This window comes from Amblyomma maculatum, chromosome 6 (assembly GCF_055883805.1).
Source record: "Amblyomma maculatum isolate TAMU_Amacu chromosome 6, ASM5588380v1, whole genome shotgun sequence".
Lineage (NCBI taxonomy): Eukaryota > Metazoa > Arthropoda > Arachnida > Ixodida > Ixodidae > Amblyomma > Amblyomma maculatum.
This window is the reverse complement of record NC_139349.1, coordinates 14,189,734-14,212,919: the sequence shown is the minus strand read 5'-3', so window position 1 is coordinate 14,212,919 and position 23,186 is coordinate 14,189,734. Positions and strand designations below refer to the sequence as shown.

Genomic DNA, 23,186 nt, shown 5'->3' with positions numbered 1-23,186 from the left:
AAGAGGGGCTTTATATGCTGTGTGGTAGCCTATGCTATCGTCATAGCAGTGTACTAATTTTCGCCATGCTTGAATTATCACTGCTGATAACAAAGATATGCTCGATGTATGACGAAAGTGCCATGTTTAATCTCAGATGAAGGGTACATCCCATTTTGATTGTTATAGTGTACTTAAACAGCGGAATGTCATACAGTTTGTATAACAGCCGTGTTCGAAATCCGATCACATAGAGGAAGTCCTTCAATAACTTTACACTTATGTTTCCAGCCATAGTCATGTATTCCTTAGCATCGCTGTAGGCATGACATATATGCTAATATGATAACCAATACACATGCGTAACATAAATACCCCGCATAGCCGCAAAGCACTAATGTTGCCGTCAACACGTATAGAAATGACAGGGATGAAACGAGGACTGCTGATCTTCAACATTCGGGAGCGAACGCACGAACGTGTCTCAGGCTACGATGAAAGCTATTGACTTGCATTTCTCAGGTCACAGTTGCAGCAGAAAATCGGCGTTTATTACAAAAGCTTGGATGGGGAGATAGTATGACACACAGAGAAAGACAAAAAGCGATAATACATTCAAACAGCTTCAGATGATAGCCGCTCAGTGCATGGATGGCAGGAGATAACTACTTTTCTTAAAGTAAGTACTGATTTCAGCCCAAATAGCGTAGCATACAATTGTCTATCGACTAGCAGACAAGCCGACCACTGTGGTGCTGAGCGAACAAGTTAGCAGTCACGAGGCTGCATGAAAAGAGTCGAAGTTTCGTGAAGCGTCTTTTTCACTTGGGAGAAAACATCGTTTTTAGGTGATTGAGCAAGAGGCCTGCTCAAACCAAGCGAACCAGTATGCTTGCAAAAGTACAGTGATGCTACTGCGGTTGCCGTAATAATCTCATGCGGTTGTCTCGGCTGAATCCCCTGCCGGAGTTTAACCCGACTTCATATCTGTCTTCACTGTACAGGATCTGGTGGTAGCGATGCTCTCCGGCAAGACAGCGAACCTGATGACAGTAAGTAATCTTCTAGCGAGCAACTATAAAATTTATGCAATAAGCGTGAGCGATCCGACACCGCGACTAGGTAGAAATACGAGAGCAGTAAAAAACAAACGCAAAGGAAGCGAAGGCGATGCTATTTCATGGCAAAGGTGTAGGAAACGAAATTTTATAAACGTAAATCATATGTTATCTGTGCAATATATATTTAATAAGTCTGAGCGAATTGGAAGTGCATTTGAATAAGTCTAAGTCGCGCTGAGCATGAACTGGCATGCCCGGACATGCGTTTTTGTTTGTGTGTTTAATGCAAGGGGTAAGAGAGATTGTAAGGCTCTAGCTCAGTTTAGAACTGGGCACATCTTGGAGTAAAAAAAAAAAAAATGTAAAACTCAAAATAGTCATTTGAATTTCTACGTTGAAAAGGTTTGCGTTGGAGTGATTTGATTAGCTCGCACGATAATCGGCCAACCGATGCCAGCCTTCTACAACCTACTGGTTGTTCATGTGTTGAAACTGTTTTGTTATCTAGCTTTTGGTTCGCGGGCGCAGTTTCTAACTTACAAGAAAATCGAAGTGAAACAATGTAGTGCATAATGACATAATATGCAAGGCTGAAATTGAGCGCAAGAATAACCTATTAGTTATGAGACATCAAGGCAAAGCAGAAATAAAATTCGCGGGGTGTATGCCGTAATACGAGGCAGTGAAGTAAAGAATGTAGGAAACAATTTGCCGAAGATTACGCTACTTACAAATGCGAAATTTGAGTCACCTTTTCGATAGATTGAGGCAAACATTTCGAGCGAGACATGAATGTGTAATTACAGACTACTGTTTTATTTTTCGGACATATCCCTCCAAGAAACGCTCCCCTAACATTTCTTGACTGTCATGAAGGAAGTTTTGTGGCCGGAGAAATGAACATAATTAGTAATTAAGTTATCGAGAGGTCGCGGGAGGCAGCGTATTGTCTCATAGGAACGTTGTTTGGCGAAGAAATAGCAGCGACTGTCTGATGCCGCTGACGCCGCTAGCGAGTCGAGTCAACGTGGCTTTGCGTTTCGGCTTGGGATGCACGCACCGTGATCCGCTGATAAATTGGTTCACAGGAAGGGAAAGGCGCAGTAACTGTAACACTTGCTCTGTGGACACCCGAACCGCGCCGTAAGGGAAGGGAGGAAGGTGGGAGTGAAAGTGGAAAGAGAGAAAGAGGAGCCGTAGTGGAGGGCTACGGAGTAATTTCGACCACCTGGGGATCTTTAACGTGCGCTGACATCGCACAGCACACGGACGCCACTTCGTTTCGCCTCCATCGAAACGCAGCCGCCGCGGTCGGGTTCGAACCCGGGAACTCCGGCACAGTAGTCGGGCGTCTTACCACTGCACCACCCCGGCGGGGCATGATCCGCTGATGCCGAGCCGGCGCTTCGGTAACCAGAGAACACCCTCGCTGCCACGCAAAAAGAAAAGAAAAGGGGGGGGGGGGGGGCGTCACGCAGCTGCGAACGGTTGCGGCAGGAGCGCGCACAGCAATCGCAGAACACGCGCGGTCGCCGCAACGTATGAAGAGTGAGGGGGAATGAGAGCGCGTGGCTCCGGCTGCGGAGCATGGTTACGAGGGACAACGCCAACGGCAACGCGACGACGACGCGAAACGCAGTGAAAGGCGCCAAAGAGCTGTGCTCTAAAAAGAATTGGAGGCAAGGTTTCTTGCTTAGCGTATTAATCAGAGAAAGTGTTATAAATATCGACTAGCCCTTTCGCTCTGTGTTTGAAATGAAATCGATATCGCCAGCCGCACGAGAATGCCTACCTGTTCGCAACTGTGCAACCGACTGAGACTGGTTGATTTGCCTTCCGCAGAAGCAACCCGCTGGGAGCCCTGACGTTTGACACTCCTCCGTTACGTCATAAGCTCCTTCATCTGGGTTCATCCTATGGCGGCTATCTTTCAGCCTCTCTTTCTTTCCCTCCACAAATGGGCAGTGAGATCTCCCTCGCCACACTTTGCCACGTTGCCAAACGAGGCAGCGGGTTTATATCCAATCCAATTTAAATTCAAATGTATTTAAATAAACTGGTTCTGTGGAGAAATACTAATCAATGATTGAATTCATTGCGTATCTATAGTCTTACGGTGGACGCTGCTGGTTAGAGTCTGGGGTGGAAGGGTGTATGACTGCACAAATCCTATATATTATTTCTGATGGACGGAAAGGAGAGAGAAATTTATTTCAGCCCAGCGTTAAAAGCAGATCTTGCTCCACTAATTGCTGTTGACCAGCCGCCGCGAATGAGTCAAGCCATGCACTCAATGGAGAAGGGAGGTGGTAAGAGAAGCGGAGGTTACGGCATCGTTGTACGACCGCGGTACGCGTTCCCCATCTGTCCGGATCTCTGGGCTGTATAGATCTGTACAGCCCAGCGTGATCGACTACGCTGTCGCGTCATATCCTTAAAGACGGAGCTTAACATTTTTTATTCTTGTTGCAGGTGAAGAAGAGGACAACAAAAACGCAAGACGCTGTAAGTGTAACCAACATACAAATGAACAAACCTGCTTGCTACCTTGAATTTCGTTCGCTATTATTCCTGCTCAAGCGTGAATGTTCTCTAGAAGCAGTGCTTTGAAAAACAGTGTTTTGAAATGCTATTAAGTTGACCTATCCAAATTTCTACTCTGTTGGTTTAAGCTTTAGATAAGCTTTAGGTAATCACACAAGCTGGCTAAATATAGCCCAGAACATCGGAAGCGTTAAAATGAAGTTACCTCAGGGCAGAGAAGCAGCACATTTATCTGCTATATTCTATGAATTGCTTGCAGGGAAGGCTCGGCTTTTTCATCGCAGCATTTCTAGTACGGCAGTGCAGAAGCCATAATCGGCAAAAGCGACTGAGGATAGTATCGACAATGCAAAGTTTCACTCATAAACTGCAGTTTGGAACCCCTGGACAAAACTGACCCATGAAATGCATCTACTTTGTGAGAATAACGCATCCAAGGTCACCAGTTTTAATTTTCTACGCTTATGAAGTGGTCGTTGACTTCGATGTAAAAAGAATGAGGGTGAGTTGAAGGCGGTATTTTTGTGGACTAGAGCCTGAATTTTGGTTTGGCTTAGTCATACTAATTTAATCGACAACATGCTTTGCTGAATGAGGCAGGAGACTCGGTTAATAACAAGCATTAAAAGTATACTCACGCAGGAGTGTGGTCGGTTATTATCGAGTCAGCAGCTATTTTTCAGCGCTTATTGAGCACAGCGGAGCTTAAAGTAATAAAATAGTACTATAGTTAGCTTCATTCAGCAGTGTAGCTTCATAACTGAATGTTGGTTCAGTGTACTTTTCAGAGAATTCAGAACCAAGTGGGACATTATTAGTGGTTACGTTTTTTTTACCTAGAACTGTCGTTTCTCGAAATCATTTTTTGGCACACCTAACAAAAAATTTTAAATTCTAGAATGCCGAGAACGTAAAGATAGAGAACCAAAAATTTGCTGTGCATTTATAAACGTTCCTCGGCGCGGTATCGTTACCACTTTTCGCTGAAAGAAGCCGCGCAAAGAAAAGGGACACTCGAAGGAGATGAGAAATGAGACGACAAAGCACTGCTTTAAATTAGTTTTTTTTTAATGCCAAATGTGTGGTATGCCACCACGCAAAGCATACTTCCTCCTTTCGCACTCCAACTCAAAACTGTCAGCAGCGGGAGCTTAACGAATGCGATGCACGATTTTCCTAGACACCACCCCGGCTATTTCCGCAATATACAGTGCGTTTCAACTGATGTACGCAGCAACAACACTCCGCACGTCAGCAAAATAGGTCGTAAATGGCGATCTCAAAGAACATCAGCTGCTACAGAAGGTGATTTTGGAATCCACGAAGCCCATTGGCTATCCCCAAAGCTGTGCTTCCAATGGTGCTTCCTGAGAGGCGTGTCGATGTCGTGCAGTGTTCAAGGAAGACCCTCGCTGTACGTCGCGCCAGGAGCTTTTCGAGTGCAGCTACGACCAGCAGGCCGACATGATGCGCTCGTACGTGTGTATGAAGAGCAGCACGAGCGCGTCCTGCATCGAGTGGCGACCACAGCGCCTCTGCCTGAGTTCCGAGGAGAATCGCTTTGGCTCTGCCGAAGAGTGCAAGAAGGCATGCGAGGGTAAGTGGATGAGAGGCAGGCATCACTGGCCCTTTTAGTTTGAATACCGGTGTCGCTTTGTTGCAGTACGGCGTTTCCTTAACTTCAACGCAAAGTTGAGTCGAGGTTGGCGTGCGAACCAGAGTACAGAGCTGTTGCGCAAAAATTTTAATCATTTCATGCCTGGCCGCGCGGTGAGCCCCGTCCTCAAAACCTTACAACGGGCATCACAATCACTGTAGTGGAGAGGGGGGGTGGGGCGAAGGTATCTAGTTTCAATGTGCTAGACTCTGTCTCTCTGAAGTACTACAGCGGGAGTGGGGCCAGGTTGTATCACCGCAGAAAGAACGAATAACGAATTCTTATCCTTTCCTCCAATTAAGCAAAATAAAACATCGATATTCCTTTAACAGTGGAGAAATGTTCGTGCCTCATGAAAAATTATAATTGCCGTTTTACTTCCTGGTCCTATTTATCATGAGGCCTTCATATGCACTGCAGTGCCAATTGCTAACTATATCTTTAAGAACATTGTATGAGCAATGTTGCTCGACATGTGGCTGTCGTAGTTTTCGTCTTGTTACACAGATTTCTTCTATTTGGCAGCTGTCTCGATTTCCTCTGTGTGGCAGCCGTCTCCTTTCCCTCGCGTCGTTGTTGGGTCTTCACTGCTACCTCATTCTAACTGCTTCCAAGTGACGCCCCTTTGCATCTTTGAACAGTTCCCAGTAATCCCTAGTGTGCAGCCAGTCAGCTGTGACGGCTAGATTTGCGAATGATGCGACTTGCGAGAAAGAAAAGACATGGTAGCTCAGGATTGAGCAATCACAGATTACATCACAATCCGCACCGAAAACCGACGTGTCCATGATGCCCACATCTGCGGCGTCACCTTCGCCAAAATTATTTGTTTTCCTTCCTCTGTCAAGGTATAGTTCCGCCACATTTTGGACACACGGACATCTATAGATGTTTCGGCAATACTTTATGCAAACTTTGATGCTAGCACACCATCTGCATCTGCGAAGGAGGGTCCCACTGACCGCGTGTATTGCTTAAATATGAGTACTTGGAAGCCTACGTGTCAGGAGACGCCGCTTGTCCAAAACACGCCAAAACTGGCACGCATATACCAGCACTAAAGGATACCTTGTTATTTGTCAACAAAAGAAACTCTAACGTTAGAATTATTATTCCGAGACCCCGCATGGCGCTGAAAATATGAACCTAAGAAATATTTAGGTTTAAACTATTCCTTCCGGGCGCTCAATCGGTTCTCGCGGACGCCAAGGATAAAAGGGCATAGTTTCCGGTTATCGAGCCAGTGTTGCCCACAAAGCTGCTCGACTTTCCACAAGTATACGGTTGAAGTCGCATTTCTCCAAACATAACCAAGCACGCTTCAAGCCACAACACTGTGGCCTTCACGACAGCCTGAACTACAACCGCCGCGATGCCTGCCAATTCCAGCCCATTTGCGTCCTAGCAATTGGAAGGAGATATTGTACCTCCAACATAAGATTTCTGAATATTACCTGAACGGAACGGAAATGATGCACTGTTCTGATTTAACCTGCACAGAAGTGCAAACATTAGACTAGACTTTGCTAGTAACTGGCCGAAAATTTCGACTCAGTTTCGATTCAGTGGTAAGGATACGACATTTCTCTTAAAGGAAAAAAACAACAACCTTGTAGCAGTACTCTGATAACCAAAGCAGTCCTAATTCCAGACATTCAAAAGTCCTAAATTTAATAAAGCGATAAAAACGTGCCGTTATTAAGCTTTTCCTCTGCGAAGGGGGAGGGGACACCATGGCGCTGCAGTTTCAGAAGGGGAATGCACGCTCTTGGCCAAACATTGGTAGGCGTTATAGAGAAGGCTCGCTCATAACGAAGGAAAGTTGGCCTGAACCAGAGGCTATACCAAACGCATATGCTAGCCAAGTCAAATAGGAAGTCTGTACCTCCAGGCATGCGTGCGGGCTATTTAAATAGATCTTTAATAAACTGGAATGAGCGACGTCGGGTATCCACTCACCCAAGTAATATTGAGAAACTTCATGGCTGTACCCAGCAGCGAGAAAGGCAAATACAACTCAGGAAAACTAAAGAACTAAAGGGCCAATAGAGGAACCGAGCAATACACGAGCAGCCAATAGCGAACGACGAGTGCAGTAATGCCGTATATACTCGGCTAAAAAAGTACTAATTTTTTGTTTTTGCAATTTTGACGGAGCGCTGCCTATGCATGAAAGTGCTATCTTTAAGCGCAGTTTCACAACTGCATTCCGGGCGACTGGTTCGTTGCAACATACAGCATTAGCCTATTTATGATTCCTAGTTAGAGACGGCTTTGTTTCCACCGCTCTCGCTTATGCCATTGCTTGTACCCGTTTCTTCACCGCCCGTGTAAATGGAGTGAATTTAGTATCTAAATCCTGCACTCGAACTCCTGCAAATTTTCATGAATTCCTCATGAATCAGGAATTCATGAGAAGGTGAGCTGAATGGGTACCCTTTCCCTGTCGCAGTCTTTTTCAAAAATGCGTCCGGGAGACAGAGTTACCGCTGGTTACCCGTAGCTGCAAGAATCGGCCGAAGCACACGGCTGCGACATTGTGCTTTTCTCGGTTCGGCCGATGTCCTCTACTACGATCTTCGGCATAAACGGTATCCCTCAGTGAACGATCTAAAACAGTGATGACGCTGCAGCCGTGTGGGAGAAACTAATACATACATGCGCTGGCTGCTTACCGCTAATAATCGCTAAATGCCAGCTGCGGTGCTGAGCCCTGCTTCAATGGGGTCATGCTTAAATGGTTGGTTGGTTGGTTTGTGGGGTTTAACGTCCCAAAGCGATTAAGGCTATGAGAGACGCCGTAGTGGAGGACTCCGGAAACTTCGGCCCTCTGGGATTCTTTAACGTGCACTGACATCGCACAGCACACAGGCGCCTTGCTTTTCGCCTCCATCAAAAAGCGGCCGCAGAGGCCGGGATTCGATCCCGCATCCTTGGGAACAGTAGTCGAGCGCCGTAACCACTGCGCCACCCCGGTGGGGCGGCATGCTTAAATGGCTTGCCTATTGCTTCTTAAGTAGCATGCTGTTATTTCGTCTTCTTTTATTATTCAACTATGTCACTCTATTGCAAGTGTACCTTTCATATGGGCGCCTCGGCCGAATGCAACCAAACACGCTTCCTGCAACTACGTCGTTTCGACGCAGCTCTCCAATTAACTGCCAGCTGAATACACAAGATTTTAACTCGATATCGTGTCGTCGTCGTTGGCCGCGAGCAAAAAATTGAATAAAATTCAGAAACAAATGTGCGTCTTCGCACCGTGCAAAATTTTGCAATGGGGTTAAACTAAATAAAGGAAAATAATTGAGCGGAAAAGGAAATCCAATTATTTTGAGTGGCACCGAGAATCGAACCTGGAACTTCCTTGGTTGCGAGATGGGCACGCTGCTCATGTGTCACGAAGCCTCGATCGCTCGACATGAACAAAGACGGACCCATTTAATGCGTGATGTGAACTGAACCTGAGAGCACAATTGCGTTCTGCTATTAAAGGGGAATCTTAATTACGTGTTCCCATGGAATTATCGCTCAGGCATAGAAGAGCATGCCGCTGACACGTTTCATAACGTGTATGACCGTTAAAGAATTAAACTCGTTAAAGCAACGCTTACAACCTTCGGTAAATGCTATGCCTCGTAAAGCAAAACAGTTTCGGTACAAGCTCCAAAATATTTACAGAAACAGCTCTCCACAAGCACAGCATACGCGGCTTTAAATGCTTATTGCACGCTTTTGAAGCGCTGTGTTTATGCATTAAGGATTGTACTCACAACCATCAGCTCTTTCTTTACTTCTCTCTTTTGAAACTATAAGTTTGAAAAATTAGACGCGACAAAAATATGAACCATTTCGCTGTACACAAGTGAAATATTACTGGATTACGCAGTAGCCATCACATTTCCCTACCTAATTCAAAAAGCGCTTGCTATGGCAAAAGTTAGAACATTCGTAACGAAGCGCCGATATTGCTTTAAGTACTTTCTTATAGCAGTTTAAGGCAGGGATAGTAAGCGACTTGTTAACGCTAAATGAGCTCGAACGGTGTTCGCCTTCCGAGCTTGGGGTAAATGTGATGACCGACGTGTTTTTTTAGCACTACTGCTGAGGTGCCCGAGGTTCGTGCTACAGTGCATGGGCAGCTGATGCTGCTTATGTAAAAATGCAAACATGCGGGAAAACGAATCCATGGCGCTACTTCTGCGATGGAACACACAGGGAGAAGACATTGCGGCCTGCTCCATCCCAGGATGTACTTATCAAACCTGCCGTTAGAGGCGCGGTCGCCGTTTTGCATGTCGCCTATAGCAGCCCTGTCAGCGTCACTTCGTGACCACCCGCTGCTATCCTATTCGAGTGCAGGCATCTTAATTTAAAAGACCCACCGCTGCACCTCAGTATGTGCTGAAAGACGACAATAATCGCCGCAACAGCTAGCTGGCCTCATCTGGCAGCCCCCGAGAATATCTATGTACACTTTAAACGCAGATGCTGCGTTCACGTTCTTTTTTTTCTTTCAATTAAATGATGAGATCCTAGGCTGTGGAGAGCGGAGGGCGGTCCCGTATCGTGGTTATACGGGGTTTTGCCATCCTTGGCGTTCAGAGATGCGCTGCCTGATCCGCGTGCATTTTACAGCCAGGGCCGCTTCGCTCCGGGTCATCTTGGGACCGGTGAAGTGCTACGCAGCGCACCTTAATAAAGTAGTAGGAGAGGAAGGGTGGGCAGAACTCTATTTCATATTTAGCGTTGTCATTTTTAGACGCGAATATTCGCAAAAGTATACCACATAAAAAATGATTGCAGTTACAGTTACAGTAAAGTAACAAAAAGAAAAGAAGCCGGATGAACAAATGCAGCTGTTAAAAGGAGTGAACAAAGTATCTTTGCTGAAACGTCCTCTAGGTTATTCACTGATGACAGACTTGATATCCACAGGAAATTTATTGGAACCTATAAAAAGGAGGGAAGAATTCTGGTCGATAATTATATTCAGCTCCAAAGGATATATCATGATTTTGCCTCACCGCTACATGAAACCAGCAAAGCATTAAATGGCAGCAAAATAACCTTACATATGCACGAATCCAGTCTAACGCGATGGGCCTAGTTCCTAATGTAAAACTTGAGCTCTCACAGGGAATCAGAACAAAATTTTGGTTTCAGTAACTAATTGCCGGACCATTATTGATCCCCACCCACTAATCGCCGGCAGATGCATCGATACAATGGGTAGAATAGACGCCAGGACTCCGAAAGGTCTCCTGGTTGTCATTGAATGCACATGTGACGTGACGTTGCGCAAATTCAAGTGTGACTTCGAGCTACTTGAGTAAAGCAGAACTATGCGTTTTACTACCGCTCACGCGTTCTGGAGATCCCGCGCGTGTGCCCGGCGCCATCTACATCACGAGTCGTTGTGAACTGTAAGACGTCACAAGGATCAGAAAAACCCCATAACCGCAGGGGTAACCTCTGCGACTATCGGGTATGCCAATGGAAGGCTTACGGCAATTGAAAACTTGTTCGCATGTTCCATCTGCGCCACATCAATTTACAGTGGAAATCTTTCAATTTCGCATTCAGGACAAAACGCGGGCAAGTGCGGCAAAGCGACGCTCTGCGAGTGCACCAGACTCTACCGGAAGGTGAACTATATCTTTGACGTCCGCCGCCAGCGCTGCCGCCTGGTGCCGCTCCACGAGTGCATCGAGAAAGAGGTCGGCTTTCCTAGCGAGGACTCCTGCAAGGCCGCATGCGTGGATGGTGAGCGACACGCCTCACATCAGGCATCGACTGGTTGCGACAAATGTACAACTTGCTTGAAAAACAAAAAAACAATGTGGCATGAATATTCCGCGTTGTTCATAGGTTCCAAGCCCGTCTGACGCTTTTCTCGTTTCGATGATGAAAAAAAATCGCAGTTTTCTCGCAGCATGGGCTTCTGAAACGCAAGCCGCGGCATCATCGAAGCACTGCGTAGCAACTGTTAGCAATAGTCACATAGTTTTGCTTTTGTCAAAGAGGCTGGCTCAGAAAATCTCGTATAGTAGCACAACTTGAGACTGACTTAGGCTTTCCGCGCCGCACACGTAACCTAAATCCTAAATTCTCGGTCTCCTTACATTACATTGATAGATATCTCGCAGGCAAGATGAGTAAGCTCCTGGATCAACAGGTTTTCCAAACCACGGACAGCATGCACTCAAGTGTGCTTTTGCGACGGCATTAACTGCAGTAAGGGCCTAATTTCAGAATGTTCTTTGACTTGCGCTCTTTCCCTACCTTTCAAGAGTAGCCCTCCATGCTTCCTCAACTCAATGAAGAATTTAAGGGAGCGTCTATTTTCGAAGCACCTTTTTGAGGCTCCCTGGGTAAGGAGGCACTCAGAGCGGCGAGGAGCCGCTTGTGTGCGTCTGGTGTCGAGTATACGCGTCTAATATTTAAAATATGTTTGTTCAAATTCCAAAAATAAGCAAGCACTCATTTACATATTTATGTGTTTCTTTCGAGGTACGTTCCTGTGTACGCGCCTTTCTCATCTGACATGTTTGATTTCATAGCTGTACTTGGCTTAACAGCAGAACATTATTGGTATGACAACGTCTAACTGTTTACAATGGAGCGGCTCTGCAAGTGCAGAACTGAATGTCTGGTCAGCACGCTCTTCCATTCTTAGTGGGCGTCGCCTGAGCCGTCGACCAGAGACGTCCTTCTGCTCAAGCGCAAAGCGAGGTGTTGTGCAGGAAAGCGTGTGTTCCGATGAAAGAGCGATGAAAGGAAGCATGAAGGTGGCGCTGTTCCTACCGAAGGAAAATGACGTTGCTAAGAAGGTCTCACTAAGCGCTCCTCAGTAAGACGTGTTCAAATTGACCGAAGGAAGGCGAAGCGCTGTTAAGGCATTCTCACTCTGGTAAAGAGCATTTCAAAACTTGGCCTTGAGGCTGTAGTTCATGTAATTGCGAGAAAAGTACGGTTGTGCCGACAAAGAGTTCGCGCCAGATTCACGATGAAAGTATTGTTTTCTCGTAATTTAGAATGAAATCTACGTCGTAGTTTATTGCTGCAGCGGCAGAAATTTCCGCAAGCAGTTCACTACCCTTCAGCGTGTTTCACCACCAAGGACAAAAAAAAAAAAAAGACGAAAAACAAAAAAACGAGGATCTTTAGCGACTAAAGTAGTGAAAGGCGAAAGCCTGAGTGCCGCATTCTGCTACGCAACTGGCACTAATTAGTAATTAAACAACTAGGCAGCTTTTAATTAAATACTATCCATTAGGTAGTTAAACAATTATTTACTTACTAGTTAATATTGCATTACTTAATGAATAATTGGTCATTGATTTGTCATTGATCATTGATTAGCCTATAGCCATATAAGGCATATGCATTCGCACATACTGTGGTGGTGCTCTGTGATTGGTTGAGACCTCTATGACGTCATCCTGCCTCGGCCAGTCAGAACCACCGCAAAAGCGGGACACATTTTGTCCACGACAGCATGAGCCATTAAAGGCTTTCGCCTTAAAAAATACACTGCACACAACCCTAAGCAATACGGTAATCATTAATTGTTCTGCTCTTCGCTGTGTTGGCGCAGACGACAAGGACGAGAGGTGCAAACTGGCAGCTCTGGAGGATCTGGTGCGGCCCTGCCTCTGGAACGACAAGCAGTACACTCACTTCTACGACCACAAGAAAGGACGTTGCAAAGGCTTCGACGAGGGCGTCTGCGCATCCAACGCATTCATTAGGCTCACTCAGTGCCTGGGTGGCTGCAAAGATACGCCCGACGCTGCGGTGGAGGAGCAGCGGCTTCTGCACAGCAACGTCACACTGCACGCGTCGCCTACGCCACTACCGCCAAAGCTGGGCGCGTCGCCTACACCGTCCAAGCTAAGCACAGCAGCCCGTAAAGCAGCATGACGAAGCATGCCGTTGAACGTTTTGGACAACCGTGTTTCTCGTGTGCACATTTGGGGAGTGTGACCTGTTTGTTTGCCTGCAATAAAGAGCTGCCAAGCGAAGTTCTTACAGTGCGAGGTGGAGGCAGAAGGAACTAAAATGGCGCCGCTGGTGCACTTTTATATTCAGCTTAGCTACCTCCAGGTGGCAGCAGCAGGAGAAAGGTTCGTGTTCAATAAAGGGGCTTCAGGATTTCGATTTAAAATTTCTTTTGTTTGTTTATTAACATTAGCGAAACCACAATACAACCAATGGAATAGAAGAATGAGTGAAGTGACTGTCCACTGCTGAAAATGTGCGAGCCTAGTTGTACTTACGCGACGCCGTCCAGATTCGTCTCTTATTTATACTGTCTCAGCGAGTTCAACCACCATCGAAAGCGACTAAAATCTACTGAAAAGCGAAAAGCGGCAGGTCAGATCTTCCGGCTCAAGAAACGCCTAACGGCTCAAAGGAGTTGGCAAGGAGTTGGCGGTGTCCACAGAAGCCAATCTGGATTTCGTAGTGGTTTGTCTATGGCTACACAACCGATAAAAGTCGTTCATTCATGTTTTTGCACAACGAATACTCAGTTGCAAATTGATGATCTTTTCCTAAATATATCGTAGGCTTTTGACTGAAGCTTCCATGCTAAACTCTAATTCAAACTGAAAAAAAGATATTCGGTTATGAACCACTGGTACAGTTGATCAATAATTACCTTCGTGACCGTTATCAATTTGTGCAATATAGCCATCTTACCTCTGAATTAGTACCTGTTCTTTCAGGAGTCCCTCAAGGTACAGTTTTAGCTCCGCTGTTCCTGTTGTTTATCAACAATATACCTAATGAAGTTGAAGGAAAGATAATGGTATTCGCCGATGACTGCTTACTGTATCAAGAACTAAGTCTCTAATGACAAGGAAATACTCGATAATGCTATAGGGAAAGCTTCAGAGTGGTCTAAGAAATGGCAGATGACAATCTAGAAAAAAGACCAGTCTCTGTGCCCATTACAAAGCAAAATGTTAATTAGATTAGGTGTACTTTTCGAGTAGCGTGAATACTAAGTACCGATACTTGGGTGCAGGTATTACATCTGACTTCAAATGAGCTGCGTATGCTTAATCTATAAACAACAAAGCAATGAACAAAATTTACTTTAAAAGGGCCCTTTTTCATTCCACATCTGATACAAAATCTCTCGCTTACGTCACTTTTATTCATCCGTTCTTAGAATACGCTAATAGATCTTGGTTCCCTCACACTAAAATGACAACGTCAAAACGCTTGAAATGGTACAAATAAAAGAAGTGTGCTTGATATTCAACTGCTATGGCCGCATGCATTCAACTATCGATTTTTTGCGCTCGTACGGCACATGTTCACACGCTGTCTAGCCGTGCTAATTTAGATCGCCTAAGGTTTTTGTATTTATTGCTTAATATTAACGCATTAAGGATGTGCCCCACAGACTCTGATCATATAAACCCTACAAAAGAAACACGTCACAAACAAGCGCTCACCTTTGAGTTCTTTTTCACAGTAATACTTTGCGATATTCCTTTTTTCCACAAGTTTTTCGAGACTGGAATTGCTTGAATCCTGCAGTAACAGCCCTAGCAAGCATACAAACATTTACTAGTCTAGCTGAGAGCTGTGTACGTAAATTATTATAACCGTAACCCTCATAACAATCTTGTAATACAGTGTTTCCCTCAGTGTTTGTTAGATACAAGTGTTAGCCGCAATGTATTACACGATTACTTTATTTATTGTAACAATCTGCTCTAGCAGAACTTCTTTCCGACGAGACGCAGGGCGCCCCTCGCCACCATCTTGGTTCCTTGCACCATGGAGGACACGACTATAGTGCTCTTGAAGATGCTGCAGTTACTGCAGCCCTCCCCGAGTCCGATAGCTGCCTCTATAGTGTCGGTGAGGGTGTCCGCAGGAACAGGCTCAGACATCGTGAATGTCAAGGACTGCGCCTTGGAAGGACGCAGTGCCGGGGTACGCCAGCGTCACGAAGCGATAGTCATCAGGTGCGAGATACGATCTTGGTACGTTTACGGCGGCTCACAATACCTGCTGTGTGGATGGCTGTACAGTCTGCCATCTCCTGTAAAATGCGAGAGGGAGTGACACTATGTCGACATAAATAAGACAAGAATCCGGGGGGGGGGGGGGGGGGGGGGAAGAGTGGGCGACAACGTCAACATGACAGAGACCACAATATAAGTCCGTAGAAGAGACCAAAGCGACAAAATACAATATCCACATCGCTGGTAGGGCACCGCCTAATTAGGATTTGTGCTTGGTGTCGCACGCTGAATGCTGCACGCCTTTCCTTTTTAGTAGCTGTAGCACTTGTCTCCAGTTCCATGGCGTGGTAATATGCTGAATATCCGATATGGCCTAGCAGCGTAAACGGGAATCCGCGTCCATTCATCCATTCCTCTATCTCCTTTCTCCCTCTTCTTTTCTGATCGGTGTAGACTCGCCAAGCAGTAGGAACACGACACGCGCGCAGCGAGTCCCGACATTTGCACGGGTGTCCAATGCCACGCTCTACGGCGTGCGCATTGTGCGCAGGCGCGTGCGCTCGGCTCCGGTCGTATCCAGTTGCTCATTATATCCGCGCGTTTCCCGCAGTCTCCGGACGAAGAACAAAGGAGCACCTCCCTTACTTCTCCTTCACGAGGGTGAGGGGACGACGACGCACACAGGGCGTGCTCAGCCGACGGACGTCGCTGTTGCTTGCCTTCTCTAAGTTCATTCTTGCCGCTCCGCTCGGAGAATTCAGGCGTGCGCCTGGTCGATACATGAAAACAAACTTGCCTTGCAAGGCACTGTGTCACAGGGCGAATAGGGGAGGGTACCTTGCAAGCAGCGGAAGCACGCAAAGAAAAAAGCGAACGCCAGTCTCAATAATAATAAAAAAAAGTGCCATTCGCCGGTGACACTGGTAGGGGAGAAGCGGCGCTTGGCAGCCGAGGCATCGCAAATCAGGTCGTCACTGGATACACGGTACCTCGCCGTCGTCGCAGCCGGGAACACCAGTGCAAACAAAAGCGTGGGGCCCGGGCGTTTAAACAAAGGCAGCGCTGTCTGCGCGGTATCAGCAATTTGCCGCCACCGACGCGTCTATATACCCTATATGCAGAGGGGGCGCTGCGGGCGGGTTAGCTATTGTCAGCATGGGCTGCAAAGCTGGAGGTCAGGAGATGTGAACCGCGAAGTAAGCGTTTTGTTAACAGCGCGCTGTATACGCCGCCACCCTTGAAAGATCGTGGCATACGTGAAATATGTACTGATCCGCTGTTACATATGTAGTTGTTTATAATTTGATAAGTAATGGTGTCTTAACTGAAATTAAGAAAGAATGGGCACAGGATGGGATTGTTAGAACGAAAAATAAACGATTGTCGCTCCCAGTGACGAAATAGATTGAAAAAGCAGTCAAACGTACCAGGGGACAGCAAAGAGTCAGGTGGAAATAACCAAGTGTGGGACGATAAGGTTGCCCTCAACTGGCGTAGGAAAGGCTTGACTGGAAGTTCAAAATGCAGAGTATTTTGGCTAAAATTCTGCTATCGCGCGAAAGTGGTGTTGCGCAGGTATCGCTCTTTTGTCGCCTAACCTTGCGCAGTTGGCTTGCATGAAGCTCACATTAGAGAGTTTTAGCTTACCGTGATCCGCGATCCGCTACCGTGAACCGCCGCCGCGCGTTCCACTGCGCATGCCCAAACCCCCTCAACGCAGATAGATGGCGCCACATACTGAATGTCCGCACATGGACCTGCCGCGTCGGGACCAATGAGCTTGTTCGCCCCGCCCACGCACGGTAGAGGGTCACCGTGGCGGATCGCGGATCACGGTAAGCTAAATCTCTATTGGTCACCCAATCAACCAAATAAATCCCGCTTTACAGAGAGCGTATATAACGCTCTGCGCGGTATTGTCCACCGCCTAAAGGCTGACTGAAGGAACTGTTGCATGCATATTCTGCTTGTTGCGTGTCTACATCATTCTATAAGCGTCAATCAAGGACTACGTATTTCTTCAAACATGAGAAGACACGCGAGAAGGCGGTGATAAAACGAGATGGCAAGAAAATTTCGTGCTTGCGTGAGATTTGTTCTTGATCAGTGGTAATGTCAAAATAAACGAAAAATGTGGTACGCAAGGAAACGTTCGCAATTTCCAAAGATTAGAAATGGGCTTTTTCCCAGCAGAATACGTTCTGTAGCGCCTAGGCGTCACGCTTCCTAATTATGCATCGCGACGATGTCCTGAAAAAAAGAAACAGCTGGCAGAGAGAAGAACAAAGGTTTCTATGCTGGGTCGCTGGCCCCAGACATTTCGTCTTCGTTCGCGGGAGGTGTGCCTTAACGCAGCAAAAACATCAACAATAAATGCTCACGAAAAACGCGTCTGTCGGGTACCTGAAAGCTTAGCGCCGACACGTCTACCTGTTACCGACAATGCGCCGATACACTGAATGCAGGCGAGCCGGCGCGCGGAACGAAGGGTGAAAAAGACATGTGGGCCCCAAATTTATAATAATTGACAGCCGACTCACACAAACACCAGGCGGACAAAGATTCGAACGACAAGGAACACGGGGCTGGGGCCCGTGCACGGATTTAATTAGCGCGCACGACCGGCGCTGAGGCCCGGATTAGCACGGCCGCCGCCCGAAGTCCGCGCGTGCGACTCTTGCTCTTGCAGGCCCAGGATGAAAAATGGCGCCACGCCTGGAAAAATGTCGCACCGCACGAACGAACTCGTCGTCGGCGTTGTTCTTATTTGCGCCGACCAGAGCGCGGTATTACATTCGCCCGCACCGTATGCGACCGTGTGTGCGTGCGTGTGTGCTCGGGGCAAACAGGCGGGTGATTAGTGTTCCCGTGCCCACAGTGCGAGCAGCAGCGCCGGCTCCTTCTTTTGATTGCTCTCGCACTCCTCTCACCCTCCTTCCCCCATATGTGCGCACCACCAGCGGCTCTCCTGAGCGCCTGGCTGCGCTGGAAGAAAGCAGCCAGCACTTTTAGATTTCAACGGAGGGGAAAAAACGAATACAATGAAAAAGAAACGCGGGAAAAATTGTCCGAGCGCGTAAGCTCGAATGAGGTTCGAGAACATGGCGGAGGCGATTGCATATCGATTGCTCGAACTAGACGGCGGGAAAAAACAAAAACAAAAGAAAAATATGAGCGTGCGTGTACTGCGTCCTCCTGCGCCATCTTTTATGCGCGTAGTGAAGATAAACTGTGCCACGGTACGCCGTTGTTCACGGCATGTAAGGCTCTTTGTCAATGGTCACAAGCTTGGCTTGTGCTGCTAAATATAATCAGCAAACTTTAACTTGAAGTAACAATTGCAAAGCGCTCTATCGGCAGCTCTGAGTTTATGCAAATCGAGCAAACAAGGCCTGTTTTATCTCGACGTACATACATAGAAATGAACCGTTTCAAAAAAAGCACCATCAGTAAATATACTTTATCTTGAAATTCCTCTGTTAGAAAGATGCGATGTGGATTCAGAAACAGGACCTTCTTTCTCAGAGGGATAGCGCCCTTTAAGATATCTTGTCTCGTTTGTTGCGGTAGACGAATGCCTGCTACAGTAAAGGGCCGAAATTTGCACGAGATTAAGCTCGCAATTTCATTGGATATATATTTGCAGAAAGTCACGAATTGCCTGCGTGGCTGATAAGAAAAGACACCGCGGTATGATATTTAGAAACTACGGCACGCAACAATCAAGATAACAAAGTCGACGTGACTGGCATATATTTGCTGGCACTAGTCAACATCTAGACGGCGCGCTCTTGAAAGACGGTAATTAACCAGTAAATACACAAATTGAGAACAGTTTGCAAAAAAAAAAAAAAAGAAATGACAATGGCATATGTAGCGTGAGCCTGCTCTCCTTTGCCTCTCTCTCTCTCGCTCGACACACCCCGGTAGAACGTTTAAACTACCCCCCCCCCCCCACCCCCCCCCCCCCCCCGACAGCGTTCCTCCTCTCCTTTTACGTATGCTACAAACGCCGGTGTGCGAGCGTCGGTCTGCGAACACCGATGGCTTACGAACGCTGGTCCACAAATGTCGTCGAACTACACTTTTATGGGCACAGTTGTTCTCCCTTCTCTTTCACTTGCTCGACATCCCCCTTTCTCATTCCTCCTCCTCCTTCTTAATTATACTGTCGTGGGCATGGTTGCTTTCTTCTTCTTTCTCTCTCGCTCGATACACCCCTTCTCCTTTTCCTCCGCTAAGGTTGCGGCAGCGGCGGCAGCTGTGTCCATGTGACGTAGTGTGGCTTTCGCGCATGCGCAGCTTGATCGGCGCAGAGGACACGTGAAACTCCTTCCAACCTGCGCAGTGTAGCTCACGCTACAAAATACGCCGGAATCAGCTACAAGGTAGCAGATATATTCAGTTGTAGAATCCCAAGGGATTTTCAGAATAATAGGGAATTGGATGCATTGTGTCGTAAATGCATGAGATGCTACCCGCGTCTCCTAGTAGAAAAAGTAGTCCTAGTAGAAAAACTGAGAGCTTCAAATCAATACCTTATCAAATTTTAAAGTTTCTGACAAAAGCAACGCGTGGAATAAATTACTCCTACTGGCATTCTATGTGCGAGGATTCAAGCTTTAAAATACACCGAGTTCAGAATTGCGGTAACAACGTCTCCAAGCAGACTGAAATGCAACCTTCGTCGCAAAGTTCAAGAGTACTCTTTAGAAATGTGATGCTCACGATCAATTGGAGCAGAAGAGTTCTGAGACAATAAGTCATTGCTTGGATAGATAGCCAGAGTTTTCTATTCTACTGCATCCTTCACTTTTTGCTCGCTGCTGAGTCAAGCTTCATGTAGGAAAAAAATTGCATTGAATCGGAACATCCAGCTCGGGGCTATGACATGTCATGAACGCACACTTGCCTGAAACAGTCAACTGCTTTTTGAGTCTGCTCACAGCAACAGACAATTATCATGAGTTCAAAATACCTTTCCATTGCACGCGCTGTTATTGTTCCTATTATTCTAGGCACTATAGTTCCTATACATTTTAGAGCGCAGCGCTTTGGCGCCCGTTCCTGTGTTTTGCGTCGTTGGCGTCGCCGTCGGCCTCGTAACCAGCTCCGCCCCCCTCTTCCTCCGTAGCACTAACCAGTACTAATGGCTACCTAGTCACTAATTAGTACTAGCTTATGATTAACTAGTCATTAACTATGTCTAATTAGTCATGAGTAATGACAGATGACTGGCTATGACGCCATCACATGGTGACGTCATGACCGGATGCGACGTCATAATGATGTCACATCTGACCATGTCTAATAAACGGAAGTGATAATGACGTCACAGCCGGTCATGACCTCATGACTGGTGATGGCGTCACCAGGAAGATTCAAGCTGACTCCGCTGAATGTCCGATCCAGGCGTCCGTGCGGCGTCTTTTATTTAGCGCTTCCACGAACGCCACACCACAGAGCATATCGAAATAGACGCAGTACAGCAGGCATTAGCGCAACACCCTCTTGACTAAGGCCATTCCACGGAGGCTGTGACGTCACGCCAGTTGACCCCGCCACCCTCGACGCTGCTTTCGGCCGCCTGGCGTTCGCGTTGAATCTGTCGCGGCTGCTTGTTATGACACCCAGGTGCGCGTCTGTTGCAGGTCTTTTGCGTTTGGTAATTATTAAGGGAGCTTGACTAACACTCGGGTATATTTTTGTTCACACCACCGAGGCAGCACCGCCAATATCTAAGGCAGCTTTTAGATTTGTAAACAGCGTTCTGAAATATAGTCGCAAATGATTTCATACAAATTGTTTTATTGACAGGAAGTGTTGGAAGCGACCAATTTCATTTCTTGCTTAACGTCTTCATTTTTCTGTCCGCAGCTTTTTTTTTTTTTTTTATTGAGCTGCACTTTGAATATGATCATTTCTCATTTTACAAAAGGTGTTCAAAGTAATAAAAAATGTTTGTTGCGGCACGCACTACATGCCACACTAGAGTTTCTGGTGTGTGGCCATTTTTACAGGTTTCCAAGGCGGCATCTCGCAGAAATTAAATACCTACGGGGCTAGCCTGCCACCGGATTTGTATCTTGTAGGCCGTCATTTCACCCGCCACCGCTTCGGTGGTGGACAACGGCATAACCCTACGGGGCTGGGACTGGCTCAAGTAAGCTGTGCAGTTCGGGTAAACAGGTGGTACGGCATTTGACACAAGATGAAACTTGTCAGTGTCAACTGTCAGTCTTTCCTGTTGCTGCATCAATGTGTGATAGCTTCTTCATTAGGTCATTCTCTTGGAAGTGAAGTTCACAAACTTGCGCAACGTATGAAAAATATGTAGTCACTTATTGCCGATATATGGACACACTATTACATAATTTGACGTATTTAGCAGTCCAGCATAGTACTGCATACTTCTGTTCGTTATCCTTGGCCTGGTCAAATTCACTAAGACTGGCAGTCTTTTCACGTCAAACATTATTTAAGCACTACCTGACCTTCTGGTCGAGCACGTGGGACATGAGGAGTACGGCATAAATTTCAGTTTCTCACCATTGAAAGCACGCTGGGTGTGAAATACTTCCGCGGGATGACTCTAATACACGATTCATTTCTTGTAAGAAGGCATCAGAGCAGGTAACAACACACAACATAAGAAGCACGCACAAACACAAACACAAGACGGCTGATTGATTGATTGATTGAAAACATCTTTATTTATTCAGTATTCTCAGAACATGTGGGTGGGCCGCCTAGTCCGGTAGTCCATTGGCTGCTGCTGCTGCGCTGGCCCTCCCCACCAGCCAGTGCTGACGGTCAGGATCATCGCTGAGCAGAATAGCCTCCCACTGCTCCTCCGAGGGGTTGGTAATGGGGTCAACTAAGGGATTAAATTGGCATGCCCACACCATATGGTAGAGGTTAGCTACCTCTCCACAGTGTGGGCACTGCGGAGAGTATAGTGTAGGGTACCACAGGTGTAATTTAGCTGGTGTTGGGTATGTGTTGGTTTGTAGTCTCCTAAGGATGTTCTCTTATAACTTATTGAGGGATTTGTGTGGTGTTGGGTACTCCTTTCTGGCTGTTCTGTATGGCGCGAGATTGTCAGCATACACTGCTAAACCTATCAGGTCACGGCACCCTTTATGGTCATCAGGGGGAGACGCCCGGTATAGAAGAGCTCGGGCATGCCTGTGAGCGGCTTCGTTTCCTCCTGGTAGTTCCAGGTGACCGGGAAACCAGATGATTGATGCTTGGTTGGGTGGGTGCTTAGTTAGCAATGACAACCCTGACTTATGAATTAATCCGTAATTGAAGTTGCGACAGGCGTTTTGAGAATCAGTGAGCACAACGGCGTTGGGGTCAGATGCTACAGCTAATGCAATAGCTGCCTCCTCTGCGTGAGTGGGGTTAGATGTTTTCACCGAGGCGCAGTTCACCATCGACCCCGCAGGCGTTGAGACTACGATAGTCATGACTCCATTGTGTGGTCCTGCTGCGTCCACGTAAAGGGTGTTAGTCTGCTTGTCCCATTTCTTCTGCAGGGCTTCCCCTCTTGCTATCCTCCTCTCGATGTTATATGCGGGATGCATATTCCGTGGAATGGGGTACACGTTGATGCGTCTTCTCACATCGCGTGGGACCTCTTCCCTTTGGTCAATTGTATAGGGCTGATTAACATGGATGTTCTCGAGCAGTTCTCTGCCGGGTGTTGTAAGTGCGAGCCTATTGAGTTGTGAGAGCCATTGTGCTTCCCACATCTCTTCGAGGGTATTATGTACTCCTAGAGCCATGAGCTTGGCCGTTGGCGTGGAGTTCGGTAGCCCCAGGGCCGTCTTGTAGGCTTTCCTGATGAGTGTCTCCAACTTTTCAATTTCCGACCTGGAGAGGTTAAGGAATGCCGTCCCGTACATTATCCGCGAGATCACGAAAGCTTGCACCAAGCGGATGGTGTCTCTT

General features: G+C 46.9%; 2 protein-coding genes across 4 annotated transcripts in view; one reads left to right on the top strand and one right to left on the bottom strand.

Annotated features, from left to right (window-relative positions):
* LOC146185128 (uncharacterized) overlaps positions 1-13,167 on the top strand; it is a 32,034-nt gene extending 18,867 nt beyond the window's left edge. Inside the window, exons 5-7 of the mRNA XM_084607754.1 lie at positions 4,978-5,181; positions 10,828-11,007; positions 12,842-13,167. Of these exons, the coding sequence (XP_084463880.1) occupies positions 4,978-5,181; positions 10,828-11,007; positions 12,842-13,167 (710 nt within the window). The remainder of the gene's footprint in view (positions 1-4,977; positions 5,182-10,827; positions 11,008-12,841) is intronic.
* Positions 1-23,186, bottom strand: part of bru3 (CUGBP Elav-like family member bruno 3) — a 609,833-nt gene that overhangs the window by 414,735 nt on the left and 171,912 nt on the right. The window lies entirely within an intron of this gene.